Genomic DNA, 19,234 nt, shown 5'->3' with positions numbered 1-19,234 from the left:
GTTGTCCTTCACTTCATGCCTGCATTTATCTTTGCCAAGACAAACAAATCCTGGAGGTTAAATTCTATTGCAAAATATTTCAAACCACAGTCTGTGTCACATTAATGGTTCATCTGAGCATGAGACATTTCACCTAAAGCTTCAGTCACACAGAGATAAACTAACTGCAGACATGAGACGGACCTACGGTGTTATCTGGTAAGCTATGATAACAAATGTTTTCACCTTCATGTTGCAGGTTTTAGTGAATTTTTCTTTTCATGAATGTTTATCTTGAAAATACATTTCAGTATATACATACTATAAGTGTTGAACTACACCACAGCACTGTCTGAGCTGCTTTTAAGGTTGATTAAATAATCAGTTTTTCAAAGTACAATATAGAAACCTATAGCAATACTATTTTATTGCAAAAGTTAAAATGACTCATACTGTGTTTGTTCTTTTTCTGTTTGTATCAACTTTGGACTCATACCTTGGTGCCAACGCTCTCTGTTTATGCACAAATACAGGTTTTTGTGTTTGTCAGTGACTGAGTGCTGGCAGCCGCCTGTCTCTGAGTCTGTAATACATGGGGAGGTCCAGTCCCCTCAGTATCCCCGGCCTTACCCTCCCAACCTGCTGAGGCAATGGGACCTTTGGGTTCCAGCAGGATACCAGATCCAGCTGTCAATAACATACCTGGATATTAAAGCTTCTTCAGGCTGCCCGCAAGACTCTCTGACGGTCAGAGCCTTATTATCATTATACAGTTTTAAAAACATCGTATCAGTGTTTTTGCACTGTCCAGAACCCAAATTTAGTCTAATATTTATTACATCACCTTGACTTGAGTATTGATGACCTACAGAGAGTGAGGTCTTGAGTTGGAACCAGGGACTCCATCTTTTTTCATTTATCAACAACAAATCATTGCAGGACAGTTCTTATTGTGTATTAGGCTGATCATTCTAATTGATAAACAGTAAATCTGATGGTAAAGAATGGCAAAAAATTCAATTCAAACTGGCTGGACTTCTTTTATGCAGTGAGGACTTGACTCAGACTTGTTGTTTGGTGCCTCAAAGCTGTAACAGACTCCACTCAATGTGTACAAAGCATTTTACATCCTGTCCTCATGCACAGTTTTTTACAGTTTCTGTTAAAGCAAGACTATGTAACTTCTGAAAGATGAATCAACAGATGTATCCTTTTCCATCTATCAATTTCTTGACATTTATCTAGGGCTAGGTCGTGGTGGCAGCATGCTAAAGCAAGGTAGTCCAGAGGTCCCTCTCCCCAGCAGCATTTTCCAGCTCCTCCTTGGGCTGTTGGCTTTCACAAGACAGATGAAATATATAATCTCTCCAGCATGTTTTGAATTGGCCTGGGATCCCCTACCAGTTGGACATGCCCAGAGAAGCTCCGAAAGAAGGCGCCAAGGAGACATCCCGACCAGATGCCCGAACTACCGTAGTGGGCTCTTTTTGACATAAAGGAGCAGCAGCTCTACTACCATCTCCGTACAAATGTTAGAGCTCTTAACCCTATCTCTAATGGTGAGCATAGCCACCCTGTGGAGGGAAACTAATTTTGGCCGCTTGCATCCACAATCTCATCAATTCGGTCACTCCCCAAAGCTCATGACAATAGGTGTTGGTTGGAGATTAGTGTTGCACGGTATACCGGTACTGAAAAAGTACCGCGGTACTAGAGTATTCCAAACGGTACTATACTGCATTTTGAAAATACCGGTACTTTGAAATTGATTCAGTTCATTAATTTAGTTAATTTATTTTACTTATTTATGCACACAAACGCCTTTCTTGTTCCTACTGGAGCACAGATTGCGCAAGTGGTGTCTATGACAACACCTGTATCAACATTTGCAGCTGGCGCACGTGAAAAAAGGCAAGAGAAAGTCTGCCTCGCAAAGGGAGACAACACGAGACAACACAAACTTGGTGGAACATTTGAGTTACCAAACCGTGACGTACATACTGAGGTACTTACCGAACCATGATTTTTTTGGTACCGTTACACCCCTACTATTTATTGTTCTAAAGGTTTGTATCCAAAAGAACTTTTCCTTAGGAAAAGTACCAAAGAGTATCGAAAAGTAGCGAAATTCATATTGGTATTGGTACCGAAACAAAGATTTTGGGCAGCAACTCACTTCTGATCTGCAAGAAGCAATGCACAGTTTTCCAGCAGGGAACCATGACCTAGGAATATGAGGTGCTGACTCTCATCCCATCTGCCTCACACTCAACTACAAACTGTCCCCAGTGCATGCTGGAGGTTATGGTTTGATGAAGCCAGCAGAACCAGACTGCACGAGAAACAATTCTGAAGTCCCCGACATGCTGCAAAGACTACAGGCAACACCTAACCAGCACGTACTTTCTGTGCCTGCACCAGAGGGAATGACTCTCCACAACAGCAGTAGTCCGTTTTCCTCATTCAAAAAGAGAATCCAGAAGACCATCTTGACGTTAGTTAGCCAGTTAGCACATAGCAACACTATCCAATGTTGAAAGAATAGAGCACTGGTTCCCAACTGGTCCAGATTTTCCTCAGCCGTTAGTTCAAGGTCCACACAGTTTAATATACTCAGCTTCATACTGTTGTTGATCTAATCTCCTGTCTCTTTAAAGTAGCTGCCTGTTATTCCCTCACTTCACAGAGGAAAACAGCACTTCAAAATAAAAGGTCGGTGGCAGAAATTCTTCAAAATAAAGTGTGTTTTTTACAAACTTGACATGTTCATAAGTCACTTGTGGTCCATTCAGAATGGACCCACGACCCACCAGTTGGGAACCACTGGAACAGAGCATATTATATGAAACATTTCTGCTCAAGAGCTCATTGACTACTGTAAAAAAAAAATACCTTACGGAACAAGTTTGTTTCGATCTCACTCCCTGTTGACTTTAGCTTTTTGTTTACTTTCCTCACTTTTGTTTCTCCTCTTACGTGCTGAGCTGAACTGCAAATCAGAGTGATTTCATTCACCGACTGGCCTCGCTGTCCAACATGCTAAATCCACCAAAAAATAAGCCTATATGGACCGACAAGGGTCAGTGGTGTCGGACACACTGTACTGACTAGGGTGGCAGACGCTCACCAACAGCCTGACATTGATCAATAGCCAACCATTAGCTTGGTGTGTCAGGGCCTTAAGGTATACAGTATTTTGCTGTGCAAGGCGCATTACTGAGTCTCTTCACTGACTTTATGACTCTTGTGCTAATGTCACATTAGTTAAGTGTTTTAGCTTAAGTCTGAGCAACTTGACAGTATGTAAAGGAGCGCCTCATCATGATCTCTGGTCTTACAATAAATGTTTTACTCTTTACACTTTGCAGGTTCTCCATAATGAAAAGGTCTTGGGAAAGTTTTGTGGCCAGGAAAATTCAGCTGATCACCCAGGTAAAGTGTCGATCCTTTCTCCAGGCAACAAACTGACTCTCATATTCAAAACAAGCGCCTCCACTCCAGAGCTCCAACAGCACATCGGCTTCTCAGCTACCTACAAGGCAATAGGTAGGACTTTTCTGTTCATGTCCATCTTCCCTACAATACTAAATGTCCCCTAAACCTTTAAGAGAAATTCCACCATTAAACACAACCAACATGGTGCATTTCCATTTTTTTGGTCAGTATGATTAATGTCAATGAACATAACAGCATCCCTTTGAGCTGGATCATCAAAACCTTCAAAAGAATCAACCAGTGATGTCACTATGGCTGCTGTCATGGTGTCCTAGGAGTTGTTCAATCATTAAGCAGCTCTGAGATTTGTCTCTATAGATGACATTATGACAATGTTAATCCTGTTAATCAGCTTCAGACAAGACTTTTTCTAATTCACAAATTAAAGCTAAGACAAACAACAATAGAAATATACATAAATAACTTAAATGAAACTTCACGTTAGGTTTTCCCTTTAATGACCTTCTCGTTATCAGACATAGATGAATGTTCACAATCAGACCCTGGAGATGGATCAGGTCCACTCTGCTCTCAGATCTGCGTCAACAGCCCTGGGTCTTACCACTGCTCCTGCTATGATGGTTACAAACTTCATTTAGACCAGCATACATGTCTGTGTGAGTATCCTATACAGTAAATGCATACTTAATGTGTGTTAACCTTTGAAGCTCAGCAGTTACAGCATATGAGGGATACATTTTCACCCAGCTTTGTATCATAACAATGTGGGTAGTAGCCATGTGTAAATGAACTATAGTAAACTTCCCTCCATCTTAGGAGCACACAGATCTCCCCGCACATATCCCAACTTAAATCGACTGTAACGCGTTATGTGGCCGATTTTACCCAACTTGGCTACTTTTGCTCAAACCACAGATGGTATTTCCACATTTTCATATTGCCTGCCAACATGGACACAAAGCAGATCGAGACACCCACCCATGCCTCTCTGTCTCTCAAACTCAGATCAAACTGTTAAACTCGGCAGTGCTGATCAAGTATAAACCAAGATTCTGCATTCTGCTGCTGCATATTTTATTGCACCATTTAGCCATAATACGAGATTGTTTGTTATCAGCTAGTTGTCATTCTGTCAAACGGACAAGCCCACTTTACGTCACCCACCAGCAGGAGCATTTTCTTGTCCAGTGCAGCACAGTGCTTTCTGGCAGTTTTCTTCCTCTTGAGAAAAAGGCAAATGCCACAGTCCTTTCCTTCTGTTTCTTCTGGTCACATAGCACCAATTTCAAAAGTATTTGTGTCTTTTAATTGCTTAGAAAGACCAGTTTTATAAAAAAAAAAAAAAAGACCATCTCTCCAGTGGTGAAATACTTCTTTAATACTGCTGAGTCAATGAAAAAAAAATTATTTTCAATTTGAGGGGAATTACTGAATCTCATCTTCTTCCTACAGTATCCTGTGATGATTGTATATTTGATAATCATGAGGGACACCTGGCCAGTCCAGCATACCCTCACCCCTCATCTCCTCTTCTGTCCTGCAAGTACATCATCTCTGTGGAGCCCAGCTTCACAATCACTCTCAACTTCACTGACAACTTCCACATAGATAATGTGGACACTGAGCAAGGTCCCAGGTGTCTTCATCACTGGCTGCAGGTATTGGCAAATGGTTTCCTTAAAACAAAGGCAATAAAAAAGGCGACTCTGCCTCAGTTTACATCAATTAACTTTCTACTACTCCTCCCCTCGTAGGTGACCACTCCAGGCAGAGAGCCCATGAAACTGTGTGGTGGAAAGAGTCCAGGTCTGATAGCTACAAACTCTAACACTGTCAGACTGGACTACCACACTGATACTGAAGGCCTGAGTCGTGGCTGGAGCCTGGACTACAGCACACATGGTGAGGGGTGAACAAAGAGAGACACGTGTTTTGTTAATGTTACTACATCTATGTGACTTGTGACCAAGGATACAAACTGATGATGGTAGGATGTTTTGTTCATTAACTGGCAAAATATTAACATGTCCTTGTTTTGTTCATCTGCAGTAATTGATTGTGGAGAACCTGAACCTCTGCTGAATGGAGGGGTGACCTACCTGTCTGGCTCTCAGAATCAGTACCATTCTGTTGTGCAGTATCACTGTAATGAACCATTTTACACTCTACCTGTGGGCAGAAATGGTGAGATAATTGCGTATATTATTCCAAAAATATTATCAAAAGTATTTGAATTTTTGATATATCTCAGCTGAAAATAAATGCCATTATCTTCTCCTCTCTGGTTTTCAGTTACTTTCACCTGTGAATCAGATGGAAAGTGGAGGTCAAACCACAATGATGTCACTCTAACATGTATACCTGGTATTGAAACATAGTCCAAGAGGCTTGGATTAAAACATGCATGTGCTGTATGTGTCCATGTGAACTCAACTAATGTCTGTTTCATCCAGTCTGTGGCCAGCCCACAAAACTCATCTCTACTTATCAGAGGATCATTGGAGGCAGTGAAGCTCCAGAAAACACCATCCCCTGGCAAGTAATGTTGAGTGTAGATGGAGGAAGATCAGCAGGCATGGTGATTGCAGACCGCTGGATTATGACTGCGGCTCATTCCCTAACACGTGGCGGAAATCCAGTATCAAATGAGTATGTCAGGGTAAGTGGTCTATTTTAAGTGTTATCTACATGTCCATTGCCTCCATGTTTTTTAATTGACATTTATGTTATTGATTTGCAGATTTACATGGGACTTACTGATGTTAAAGCCCTGTTGGGCTCTCCTGTGTCTGTTGATTCAATCCACATTCACCCTGAATACAACAATCCCAACGGCTTAGACTACAACAATGACATTGCCTTGATCAAAATGCCCCACCCAATCACATTCAACTCATCCATTATGCCGATATGTTTGCCAGCAGAGGGTGCCACATACATGACTGGAGAGATGGGGTAAAGAAACAACTGCTGGGTTTCATTTCATAATGCTATATAATATAATCTGTTTTAGGCCTATATTGCTTTTAATTAATACGATCCCAAAATGCCAGTCAGTTCTTTTTTCCCACTTGTGCAAACATATAAATCATCAAGACAGGGTACTCTGATTTGTTTTCTTATCTTGAGCTCATCGTAACTGTCTCTTTTCCATTTTTTTCAGACTGGTGTCAGGCTTTGGCATTAAAGGAACTAATAACCAACGGTTTTTATCAAGGAAGCTGAGATTCGTGCAACTGCCTGTGGTGGGTCAAGAGACATGCAGCAAATCAATCGCTTTGTTGAAGTGGACAAGGGACCATGTACCAAATGTGACCAGTAACATGCTCTGTGCTGGAGTCCCTGAGGGTGGGCAGGATGCCTGCATGGGGGACGGTGGAGGCCCCTTCGCCCTGAGAGACAATGGACAGTTCTGGGCCGCTGGGATTGTCAGCTGGGGGGTTGACTGTGGGAAGCAAGGAACATATGGATTCTACACCAGAGTAGCAAACTACCTAGGCTGGATCAACAAGACCATACAGGAGAAATGAATCAGACATATTTCATCACCACATTAATAAAAATTGTTGTGCTGAACAAAACGAGACAAATACTGCCAAATAAAAACAAATGAGGAAGAATAACTTGGCTCATATAGTCCCTCCTTATCCACTTACAATAAAGTGATGGAGGTCAGGTACAGCACCTGAACAGTCAGATGAGTAGGGTGATTAAACTGAAAATTCTGTTTTGAAGACATTTTCCCCTTTGAATTAGAAAGAAAAATCTAAAGCAGCAACAAAACATATAAGTTAATCTCTGAACAGCCAAATGTCACAGGCAGTAGTCTACCACTTGTATCAAAAATCACCTATAGTCACACAATTCATTCATGGAGCAGAACAAGGTGTAAACATGACATTGACAAATTATCACCTTACCAAATCGTGGCAAACTACAGCAAACGGCTTATTTACATATCCAGCAGACATGGAGCAATATTATCATTCATTAGGAGCCATGTTTGTGTCCACATGATCAACGTAAACCCAATATTTCCTTCTAACTCCACCAAATCCTGATGTAAATATCTGGCTCTTGAACCTGTTTGGGATTGGACCAAAACAGTATGGATGTGGACTGTTAAAGCAAAACAACTGAGACACTAACACGTTTTGTAGAGCTGAAGGGGAACTGCAGAGTTCTGTGATACTTGTGTTTCTGTGGATTCATAACTACAACTGACCACACACGATTTCACTAAACCCAGGCCTTAAGTTTCTGTGGGCCCCCTGTCCCTCTTTTCTTGATCCATGTCTCTCTCAAGCACTTTTTGAGTTCACACAGTTTGCTTTCTGTCCTTCTCTTTTCTTTTTTGGAACCCCGAGAAAGACATGACAGGTTACACTGGTGCTCCAGGAAAATAAGCACTTACTCACTCAGATCTAGATGCAATCAGAGATAAATCCTGGGTGGAGTTAATTGTTTTGTGCTTTTGAGGGGTGAGAGAGGCCTCAGAGAGCTCCCACAGTTTTTCAGCCACATTCAGCCAATTTTAATTTAATTAAAGCACTAATTGCTTATAAATAATTAATAAAGATAAATTAAAAAATGCAAACAAAACCAAACTTTTCATTCCAGGCTTTTCAAGGGCCTCACTCCCATTGAGCCCTGGATAAGCAGTCCCACTTTTGCCCCCACTACAACTCCCCTGCATACATATAGCCTATTATATTCCAAATTATATACAGATGCAAATGTCTGTCTCCTTTTTGTAGCTGAATCACATTAAAAATCAAAAACAATCTTACCCAGAGATCTCAGTCAAACACAGACCCATGACCCGCTCTCTGCTGCTCTCTCATTGGACGATCCTGTCTGTCTTTACTTTCACTTTCTCTGCTCCACTTGCGCATGCTCCACACAGCAACATGAAGCGACAGGTCCTGTACTACCTGAAGACTTTACGACTACATTAGGTTATGTTTATTGCTATACAGCTGCTTTACATTATGGATGAGATGAAGGAAAGGCTGTAAAGCTCCGAGTGCAGTGACACAGTCAGCTGTTGTTAGCGCTGAAATCAAAAGTGAAAGTATAGTCGTGCTTTTGGTTTCTTGGCAGTTTTTTTTACTTTATCTTGTTGTATTAGAGTTCAGCTCTGTTACAACAGTTTTAATTGATAAAAACACGGTACCGGACTCCATGATGATGATTACAGTAATTTTATTTGGAGCCTTCCTGACGTGCGCTCATGGTAAGAGCATTAATCTTGACATACTGGTGCAGCAATAAATGAGGGACATAAATGTCAATGTCAGTTGATTGTCAAGCTCACTAATAATCTTTTTAGACTCGGACTATTCGTCTCACAGTGTCTGATAGAAGTTATTTTGGTAATCATTATATAAGTCACATTAGATACATGTAAGTGTGAAGGTGTGTGAACTCCTGGGGAGTTTCCTGGAAAGAACCATGTGATTGACTGTAAATATTTGTAAAGTGGGACTTTCACTTTTTGTATTTCTAATAAATTACATGAAATTAACTGCTGTTGTGGTCTAACTCAGAATATCAGATATCAATATCCATGGGTGTAGGTCTGTCAACATTTGGGGGTCCTCTGCCAGAAAATTTTGAGCACCAAACACTTTATTTCCTGCATTCTGGTCAATTTTTATGCACCAATTTCTGTTTTTTGCACATCATTTAATGGTGCAAATGTTTTTAATTTCGTCAAAATGCTACTTTCATGTTTTTACTTGGGGGGCATAAATGCACATGTTTGAAATATTGAGGGGGGCGTGTCCCCTGTGCCCTCCTGAAACCTACACCTGTGTCCATATCATCAGTGCTGGTGCACAGCAGGTCAGCTAAACATGCAAAGATATGAAAGTTGGGGAAAGGCAAGTTAACAGTTCAACATATAGGCTATGAAGAAAAAATATTTCAGTGTTAAATGAATAAATAAAATCAATGATGAATGGACATAATACTTGATTTAAATGGAGCTGTTTCTTAAAGAAATTTCATCTGGAAATCAACCATTACTCTTAGAATCAACATAGCTGGAAAAAAATGTAATAAATAAAAGTAAATCTTTATTTGTCAGTAATTAGGAATCCAGGAAACTTTATCAAACCTGGAAACATTATTCAGAAATAATGGATCCATAAAATAAAGCCATACAATTATTTCTGTTTAATAGTCTTCTGGTATTTATTTACCTGATTATGTTAAAGACTTAACCTCCATGTTACTGTGTAAAGTTAAAACATGTCACTCGTTATTTCCAGATATGTTAAGATTTTCAAGAAGACTTGGTTTCTTTTTAATCTGCCCCTTGTTTCTCAGGTGACGGGGTCACAGATGTGGTACTTTCCTGCACCCTGGTGGAAGAGGGAGTGGGGCTGGGTGGAATGGGAGGTGGATCGCTTTTCAAACGGACTCCAGCCACTCTTGTCTTAAAAGACGTCTCAGTCCCTCCAGATGAATCACTTGAAACACTCACGCCGTTTGTCCCGCCTTCAATCCCTGACCCAGATGCTATCCTGTTGGAAACCAAAGGTTTCTAATCTACATATAAAGTTAGTGTTATGTTGCACAACCTTGTGTTGAACTTCTCGTTCTCTCATCTCTCTGTGGCAGTGTCTTCACCTGAGATCCCAAATGTACATGTGTTGCTCCATGCGGACTGCAATGATCAGGAGGTGATGTGTGAAATAAGCCGTTACACCCCTCGTGGATCCCAGGAAAGTTCAGATCCAGCTTATTTCATGGTGTCTCTAAATGTGGAGGGAGTTGAGTTCAGCACTGCGTTGATTCTGCAGACTCTGCCAGTGGAGAAGGACCTGTCGACCCTCATACAAAGCAAACTGGGTCTGCCTCTTAGCCAGTCAGGAACTCTTCTGACTGAGGGTGAGATCCAGAGTTTAATATCACATTTCATCTTTTCATTGAATCACTTCCATCAGTAATATAATTCTCTCACTACTTTCTCTCTGCTGTTGCCTTTGTGTTCTGTCCTTCAGTGATATTCCTGGTGTTTTCCCACATTAAATCTGTGACTGCCGCCCTGAGAGGTGATGCTCTCCTCAACTGTGGCTTCAAACAGCAGGACGTACCTTTAGCGCAGGAAGTGGGCGTTGAGTGGCGACTGCAGCACAGGGGGAAAGGGTGGAAAGTGCTTGACATGAAGACAAGCCTGGATGATGTAGAAGGGAGCACAGTGGGTAAGTGCTGTGTGTGAACAGGTATGCCTGACCTCCTCTGGTTTATGCAGCTTCTTTAGGAGGATTTAAACTCCGACTGCGACTTCTTGTGGCTCTGAGAGTGTTAGCACTGATAGTGTTGATAAAAGTGCATTAGTGACTTCAGTGGCTTTGATGTTCATGAAAAAATAAATGAAAATAACCTGTAAATGCTATTTTTTAGTGAGGCTTTGGGGATGATGTTGGCAAATTTCACAGTCACAAAATAAGCTTTGCTAAGTGGCTGTTTTGACATTGAACAGACATAAATCTCTTCACATATTTGGGGCGTGCAAACATGTTAGCCATTGGTATAAAACCAAGTTAATGCATCAGAAAAAAAATAAAAAGTGTAGTTTTAAACTTGTCTCATAAATTATCATGGTAATACATCATGAAATTAGCTGTCAAACCACAAGACCTATTACACAGATGAGGTAACTAAGACACAGAAATTTAATTGCAAAAAGACATATAACATGAGTACTAGGGCTGGCACGCTATCAGATTTTTTACTATACCACAATTGTGGCCAATTATTTTATCACAATATCTATAGAAATTTTGAAAAATAATAATAATAATAATAATGCTATCAGTCAAATTCAACTTTTTTATTGTGTTTTGTCTTGATTTTTTGTTTTGTTTTGGGGAGGTGGAGTGAGATTCTGTAACCATAACTGTACAAAGTCATATAAAAAGAACACTTCACAAATTATATTATAAACATTTAATGTGTAGGATTGTTTTGTAAGACTTCAAACTTTAAGCTTTTAACGGCCACAGCTAAAAGCCAGAAAAAACTGCAGAAAACATACAAAATAGAGAAGACAAGAACAGTACAGAATCGAAATATGTCCAAGAAATTTCTTTTTTTGTATATACATTCAAAAGCTCTAGAACAAGTGATAAATTGGACCTTGAGTTAATATTTTTTTGTGAATTCCTGTTTGACTTTCTGTCCTCAGTGCATGCAGAAAGGAGGGGATCAAGCATGGAGGTGGCCCAGGTTGTTGGTGAGGGTAACGCCTCTTTGACGCTGAACAAGCTTAGAGTGATGGATGAGGGGACCTACATCTGTACTGTCAGTATCGGCCTTTTCCATGCCCAGCAGGTCATTCAACTCCACGTTATTCGTAAGTTTCACCCAAATCTCTCAATTCAGAAAAAAATCCACTGAATGTCTTTAAATTCTTCCTCTGTTTCTCTTTGTTTCAGAACCACCTCATGTTTCACTCTCAGAGGAGAAGTTGGTTTTGCAGACCAATTCACCCCAGATGTTGAGCTGCCACTGCACTAAATACTATCCACTGGATGCTCAGGTCTGTAGCTAGTATGTTCTTAGATGGGGCTGTTAACCAGTACATGTTCTGTTTTCTCTCTTTCCTGCCATTGAACACCCTGGCAAGATATAAAATCTCAGGAAATTTGAGTTATTAATCTACTGATAACACCACAAAGCAAGAAGTTAAGTAACCGAGGGCAATGAGGAATATAAATTACCATAGGGAGAAGTCTGGAGAGTGCAGAAAGAGGAGGCTTATCTTAATGGTCCAATTAAGGCAAAGAAGCATACAGCTGCATCCAAACATGTCCGAGGTGTTGATAAACAAGATTCAATCAGCCTCAATCACCAACCGTTCACAGGAAGAAAATTTCCTGTTAAAACCCACTTACACAGTTTTCAGGAAGATTCTGATGGAATGCTATGCTATGACATTTTTAATTTACGGCATGCTATACCACAATGTTTTTTGTGACATACTATATTATGACTTATTTTTTTTGTAACATTGTAATGGTACACTATACTTTGACTTTTTAAATAACATTTTTAAGACATACAATACTGTCACCTTTTATTTTGACATTTTAATGGCATCAGAATTAGTAGTCATAGCATAGTATGTCAAAAAATATGATAAAAAAAAAAGTCACAGTATAGTATGTCATAATTGACGTGATTTAAAAGAGTCATAGCATAGTATATCAAAAATGTGATCAAAAAGTCATAGTAAAGTATGTCATAAAATGTGATTAAAAAAGTCAGTATTGTATGTCAAAAATGTGATAAAAAAGTCATAGTATAGTATGTCATAATTGACGTGATTTAAAAGAGTCATAGCATAGTATGTCATAAAACTGTAATAAAAAAGTCATAGTATGGTATGTAAAAAATTTGATTAAAAAGTCACAGTTTAGTATGTCATAATTCATGTGATTAAAAAAAGTCATAGTATCGTACATCAAAGAATGTGATAAGAAAAAGTCAGTATAGTATGTGAAAAAATGTAATAAAAAAGTTACAGTATAGCATGTGAAAAAATGTGATTAAAAAGAGTCATAGTATAACATGTCAAAAAATGTGATTAAAAAAGTCATAACATAGTATGTCGTAATTAATGTGATTAAAAAAAGTCATAGTGTAGTATGTCGTCAAAAATCATAGTATCACATGTCGTCCCAAATCATGACAAAAAGTCATAGTATAGCATGTCGTCCCAAATAATGAAAAAAAGTCATAGTATAGCATGTCGTCCAAAATCATGAAAAAAAAACGTAGTATAACATGTTGTCCAAAATCATGAAAAAAAATCGTAGTATAACATGTACCAAATCATGAAAAAAAGTCATAGTATAGCATGTTGTACCAAATCATGAAAAAATCTCATAGTATAGCATGTCGTCCAAAATCATGAAAAAAGTCATAGTATAGTATGTCAAAAAATTCGATAAAAAAGTCATAGTATAGTATGACATAAAAATGTGATTAAAAAAAGTCATAATATAGTATGTCGTCAAAAATCATAGTATCGCATGTCGTCCCAAATCATGAAAAAAAGTCATAGTATAGCATGTCGTCATAAATCATGAAAAAAAGTCATAGTATAGTATGTCGTCTAAAATCATGAAAAAAGTCATAGTATAACATGTTGTCCCAAATCATGAAAAAAACTCATAGTATAGCATGTCGTCCCAAATCATGACAAAAAGTCATAGTATAGTATGTCAAAAAATTCGATAAAAAAGTCATAGTATAGTATGACATAAAAATGTGATTAAAAAAAGTCATAATATAGTATGTCGTCAAAAATCATAGTATCGCATGTCGTCCCAAATCATGAAAAAAAGTCATAGTATAGCATGTCGTCATAAATCATGAAAAAAAGTCATAGTATAGTATGTCGTCAAAAATCATAGTATCGCATGTCGTCCCAAATCATGAAAAAAAGTCATAGCATGTCGTCATAAATCGTGAAAAAAAGTCATAGTATAGTATGTCGTCACAAATCATGAAAAAAAGTCATAGTATAGCATGTCGTCACAAATCATGAAAAAAAGTCATAGTATAGCATGTCGTCACAAATCATGAAAAAAAGTCATAGTATAGCATGTCGTCATAAATCATGAAAAAAAGTCATAATATAGCATGTTGTCACAAATCATGAAAAAAAGTCGTAGTATGGCATGTCGTCACAAATCATGAAAAAAAGTCATATATAGCATGTCGTCCAAAATCATGAAAAAAGTCATATATAGCATGTCGTCCCAACTCATGAAAAAAAGTCATAATATATTATGTCGTCCCAAATAATGAAAAAAAAGTCATAGTATAGCATGTCGTCCAAAATCATGAAGAAAAGTCATAGTATAGCATGTCGTCCAAAATCATGAAAAAAGTCATAGTATAGCATGTCGTCCCATATCATGAAAAAAAGTCATAATATATTATGTCGTCCCAAATAATGAAAAAAAAGTCATAGTATAGCATGTCGTCCCAAATCATGAAAAAAAGTCATAATATATTATGTCGTCCCAAATAATGAAAAAAAAGTCATAGTATAGCATGTCGTCCCAAATCATGAAAAAAAGTCATAATATATTATGTCGTCCCAAATAATGAAAAAAAAGTCATAGTATAGCATGTCGTCCAAAATCATGAAGAAAAGTCATAGTATAGCATGTCGTCCCAAATCATGAAAAAAAGTCATAATATATTATGTCGTCCCAAATAATGAAAAAAAAGTCATAGTATAGCATGTCAAAAATGTGATACAAAAATGTCATAGTATAGTACATCAAAAAATGTGATTAAAAACAGCCATAGTATAGTATGTAGTAATTAATGTGATTTAAAAGAGTCATAGGATAGTATGTCATAAAACTTTGATCAAAAAAGTCATAGTATGGTATGTCATAAAAATGTGATTGAGAAAAGGCATAGTAGTTTGTCAAAAAAAGTCCTAAAAAAGTCATAGTATAGTATGTAAAAAAAAAAAGTCATAAAAATGTCATAGTATAGCATGTCGTCCCAAATCATGAAAAAAGTCATAGAATAGCATGTTGTTCCAAATCATGAAAAAAGTCATACTACAGCATGTCGTCCCAAATCATGAAAAAAAGTCATAGTATCATATGTCGTCCAAAATCACGAAAAAAAAGTCATAGTATAGCATGTCAAAAATGTGACTTAAAAAGTCATAGTATGGTATGTCATAAAAATGTGATAAAAAAAGTCATAGTATAGTATGTCATAATAAATGTTATTAAAAAAGTCATAGTTAGTCCATCCATCCATCCATCCATCCATCTTCTAACCGCTTCATCCTCTTGAGGGTCGCAGGGGGGCTGGAGCCTATCCCAGCTGACATTGGGTGAGAGGCAGGGTACACCCTGGACAGGTCGCCAGACTATCGCAGGGCTGACACATAGAGACAGACAACCATTCACACTCACATTCACACCTATGGACAATTTAGGGTTATCAATTAACCTAGTCCCCAATCTGCATGTCTTTGGACTGTGGGAGGAAGCTGGAGTGCCCAGAGAGAACCCACGCTGACACGGGGAGAACATGCAAATGCCGCATAGAAGGGCTCCCACGCCCGGGATCGAACCGGCAACCCTCTTGCTGTGAGGCGACAGTGCTAACCACCACACCACCGTGCAGCCCCAAAAGTCATTGTATAGTATGTAAAAAAAAAAAAGATTAAAAAGTCATCGTGTAGTATGTCAAAAAATTATACAAAAAAAGTCATAGTATAGTATGTCAAAAAAGTCATAAAAAGTCATAGTATACTATGTCAAAAATTATAAAAAAAAGTCATAGTATAGTATGTCAAAAAAAATTATAAAAAAAAGTCAGTATAGTATGTCAAAAAAGTCATAAAAAAAGTCATAGTATGTCATAATAAATGTTATTAAAAAAGTCAAAGTTCAGTTTGTCAAAAAAATTGATAAAAACGTCATAGTATAGTATGTCAAAAATTGTGATAAAACGTCATTCACAGGTTATAATTTTCTTTTTTCTTGTGCCTTTCAGATGGAGTGGTTATCCCTCTCTCCTACAGACACAGAGCCTACAGTGCTTCCAGATCAGGGCTCTCTGTCTAGCCACCGACAGCATGGTGATGGGACTTATTCCCTGTCGTCTCACCTCACTCTACCCACCAGTGTCTCCCCTGGAACTAAACTCACCTGCAGGGTGTCCCACCCAGCCCTGGAGGCTCCTCTCTCTGTCAGCCTGGTGGTAGAAAGTCCACAACTAGGTATTAATGTGTGGCTGCTGATGAGACGCTGTTTAACTCTGGATTTTTAAAAGAGTAGTTTGACATTTTTACACGCTGCGTTAAATCCTGAGCTGTTCTCTGTGTGTTTCACTCTACAGGTTCCTATTGGTGGGTTCTGGGTTTCCTGATCGTCACTGTGCTTTTCTTCTACCAGCTCATGAGATAAGTTAGTCTGTACATATTCTCATAGATACTCCTCCAGACCTGGAACTGAGCCCTGAGAGATTTCCTGTGTCATTAGTGAGTCTTTAAGTTATTACTGATTTCATTAGAAGCCATCACTGGTTCACTCTTCCAGGCTTCTAGTGAACCGAAAGAATGCGATTTTGAGGAAAAACGGTATTTCAATATTTTACTGTACTTGCTTTATACGTTTGCTGTTGAGTTTTTTTGGTGGTAGCTATATGTTAAGTTGCATTCAGCAGCTGGAAGTTGCATTTCTGTAACCTGTAACATATTAAATCTTAAATCCCAAACTGTACTTTACTTTACAGTGGATAATTTATGTCACACATAAATTACCCACTGCGGTTTCATTATTTCTTTCACACTGACTTACTGACCTGTGTTTTGCCTTTCTAGTGCTTGTTTTCAAAGTAGGCAGGAACGTCCATTTGGACTCAACGACTCAACACCATAACCCATGAATTTATGTGCTAAGTGTGACAAAATTCCACACAAATGTCTAATGGGATGAAATGATGAAGTGATGACAGTTTATATCCAAAAGTTCAACTTCACTGTGAAATCATAACTTTCTGCAGAAACACTTTTCTTGCCATCACTCAACACTGTAACTCAGAAACAGATGGGGAGACATTTGGTCAGATACTAGACTAGTGACACTAGTCTTTCATGTCCACCTTGAAACGATGCTGATTGTATAGATCCTCTGTGCTGTCAGGTTGAAGTTGTGTGTAAAGCATCCACGTTTTGCCCAAAAATACCCTTAATACCTTCTCCTGAATTCCTTTAATGTCTCTGCTACATATATTATATGAGTCTGGACTGACGTGGATATATAAGCATTAGCCTGATTGATTGGCAGAGGCTCACAACTGTGAGATGATAATTCTAGTTTACTTAAGAGGGTCAATTGAATTGTGCATGTGTAGGCAGTAGGTATTTTAAGGTACTTTTACTTGTCTGCACAAATTCTTTTATTGTAAATACTAAATCAGTGGCACTATGTTTTTTTTTAATTAGTTATACAGGGACTTAATTTTTTTTTTTTTTAATGCATTGTCTAAAGGAGCAAGGGAAAATCTTCAAGGATGCGCATTCAAGCATCTCCAGCTCGGACTGATTGGAAGTCCTGAGATTCTGAATTCGATGCTCGTCGAGGCTCAGTGACTTTTAAAATCTGCTGTCCAGAGGAGAGAGTGAAAGGCTCCATGAAACACAGTGGGAGTGTGAGGTGGAATTGCTCAGGCTGTTAAAGAGCTGCTTGGAGATCCTAATGTTGAAGGTTTGATCCTTATCCAGAGCAGAGAGTGAAAGGCTCCGTAAAAACAGAGCGGTAGTTTGAGGTGAAATAGCTCAGGCTATTAAAGAACTGCTTGGAGATCCTAAGGTTGAAAGTTTGATCCTTATCCAGGGCAGGTGAATGTTAATGTTGCTGTAGAAAATTCTAGACGTAGAATCAGTAGAAGTCAGTAGCTTTAACCACTGAGTTCTCCTACTACTACGCATGTCCAGCTGTGTATGTGTGTATCTAAGATAGATATAGAGATGGATAGATATTTTACGACATACTACATTGCCTGTTTTTTTTGCCTATTATTATAATATGCTGCCACATTTTTTAAACACCCAATGCTACGACTTTTTGTTCAACATACTACACTATGACTTTTCTGTTGACATAATATACTGTTCCTTTCTCTTCATTTTTTTTTCAACATACTGTCTTTTTTTCAATGTACAATACTGTTTTTCTCCAACATACTGTACTTTGACTTCTTTTTGACATACTATGAGATACAGTATAATAGACTTCTTTTTCCACAAACAATACTATGATTTAATGTTTTTGTGGCAAATTATTTTATGAGTTTTTTCCAACATACTGTACTGTGACCGTTTTTAAATGAACTATGTTGGGTTTCACTGCACTCAAATGATTTGTTCATCTGTACAGCCATAAACTAGACATCATTTAAGCATCCTAAAATGGCTGTTGTTGTCTCCTTAGTTCATCAGAACAAAGAAAAGCCATGTGCACTCAACTGTATTATATTGAACAATATTATGAGGGTATTTTTTGCCACGACATTCTATGACATGACTATTTTTCAACATGCTTATATAGTATAGTGTGTCATTAATAAAAGTCATAGTATAGTGTGTCATAAATAAAAGTCATTGTAAAGTGTTTCATGAATAACAAACATCGTAGAGCGATCCCAAAGTTTCCAAAGATGCCAAATGCATCAGGCTGAATGTGTGTATAACATTTTTGTAAAACTGCTAATCATATTAAGCATACGACTAGAATATTTCCATTTGATGGAGTGGTGCAGACATACAAAAACTGAGTCTCTGGATTTTATATTCGCCTCATTGTAAACATAATTGCAACAAACTTTTACAGAACATGGAAGAGGATGATTAGAGGAGAAGGAAGGAAATCTGCATGTTAAGGGGTTGTAGTTGCACTGTTTTCATTTGCTACTATTTTTTTTTAAATATAGCTTGTAGTTTGTTTTTATGGCTATTTGCTGCTTGTTTTGTGTGTTTTATTGATATTGTTACTCCTTGTAATTTTTCCCAATGAAGGATTTTGTAACTCTGCAACATAGTTTGAGGTATTTGACATGATCAATGTCAGTGCATATCTTGTAATACATCTGGAAATTGAATAAAGCTCTGTTGTGGACAAACAATCTGCATTGATGAGAAAGCTGGCATTACTTGAAGCAGATTAGATTGCAGAAAAAAATCTTCTAACAAGGTCCAAATTGTCTCAATATGTCGGGAGAATAAAACAAAGGTCAGCAC

General features: G+C 38.2%; 1 protein-coding gene and 1 pseudogene across 1 annotated transcript; both read left to right on the top strand.

Annotated features, from left to right (window-relative positions):
* The first annotated feature begins 102 nt into the window (after positions 1 to 102).
* Positions 103 to 7,047, top strand: LOC125893110 (complement C1r subcomponent-like; annotated as a pseudogene).
* Positions 7,048 to 8,324: 1,277 nt separating this feature from the next.
* tapbpl (TAP binding protein like) lies at positions 8,325 to 19,225 on the top strand. Its single transcript, XM_049583681.1, has 8 exons — positions 8,325 to 8,671; positions 9,769 to 9,981; positions 10,063 to 10,332; positions 10,446 to 10,646; positions 11,633 to 11,800; positions 11,883 to 11,986; positions 15,988 to 16,213; positions 16,333 to 19,225. Exons 1-8 carry the CDS (start codon positions 8,620 to 8,622, stop codon positions 16,398 to 16,400), a joined length of 1,302 nt encoding a protein of 433 aa, XP_049439638.1. The 5' UTR covers positions 8,325 to 8,619; the 3' UTR covers positions 16,401 to 19,225.
* The last annotated feature ends 9 nt before the right edge of the window (positions 19,226 to 19,234 follow it).

This window comes from Epinephelus fuscoguttatus, linkage group LG8 (genome assembly GCF_011397635.1).
Source record: "Epinephelus fuscoguttatus linkage group LG8, E.fuscoguttatus.final_Chr_v1".
NCBI lineage: Eukaryota > Metazoa > Chordata > Actinopteri > Perciformes > Serranidae > Epinephelus > Epinephelus fuscoguttatus.
Note: the sequence above shows the minus strand (reverse complement) of the source record. Positions and strands in the feature narration are given on the sequence as shown.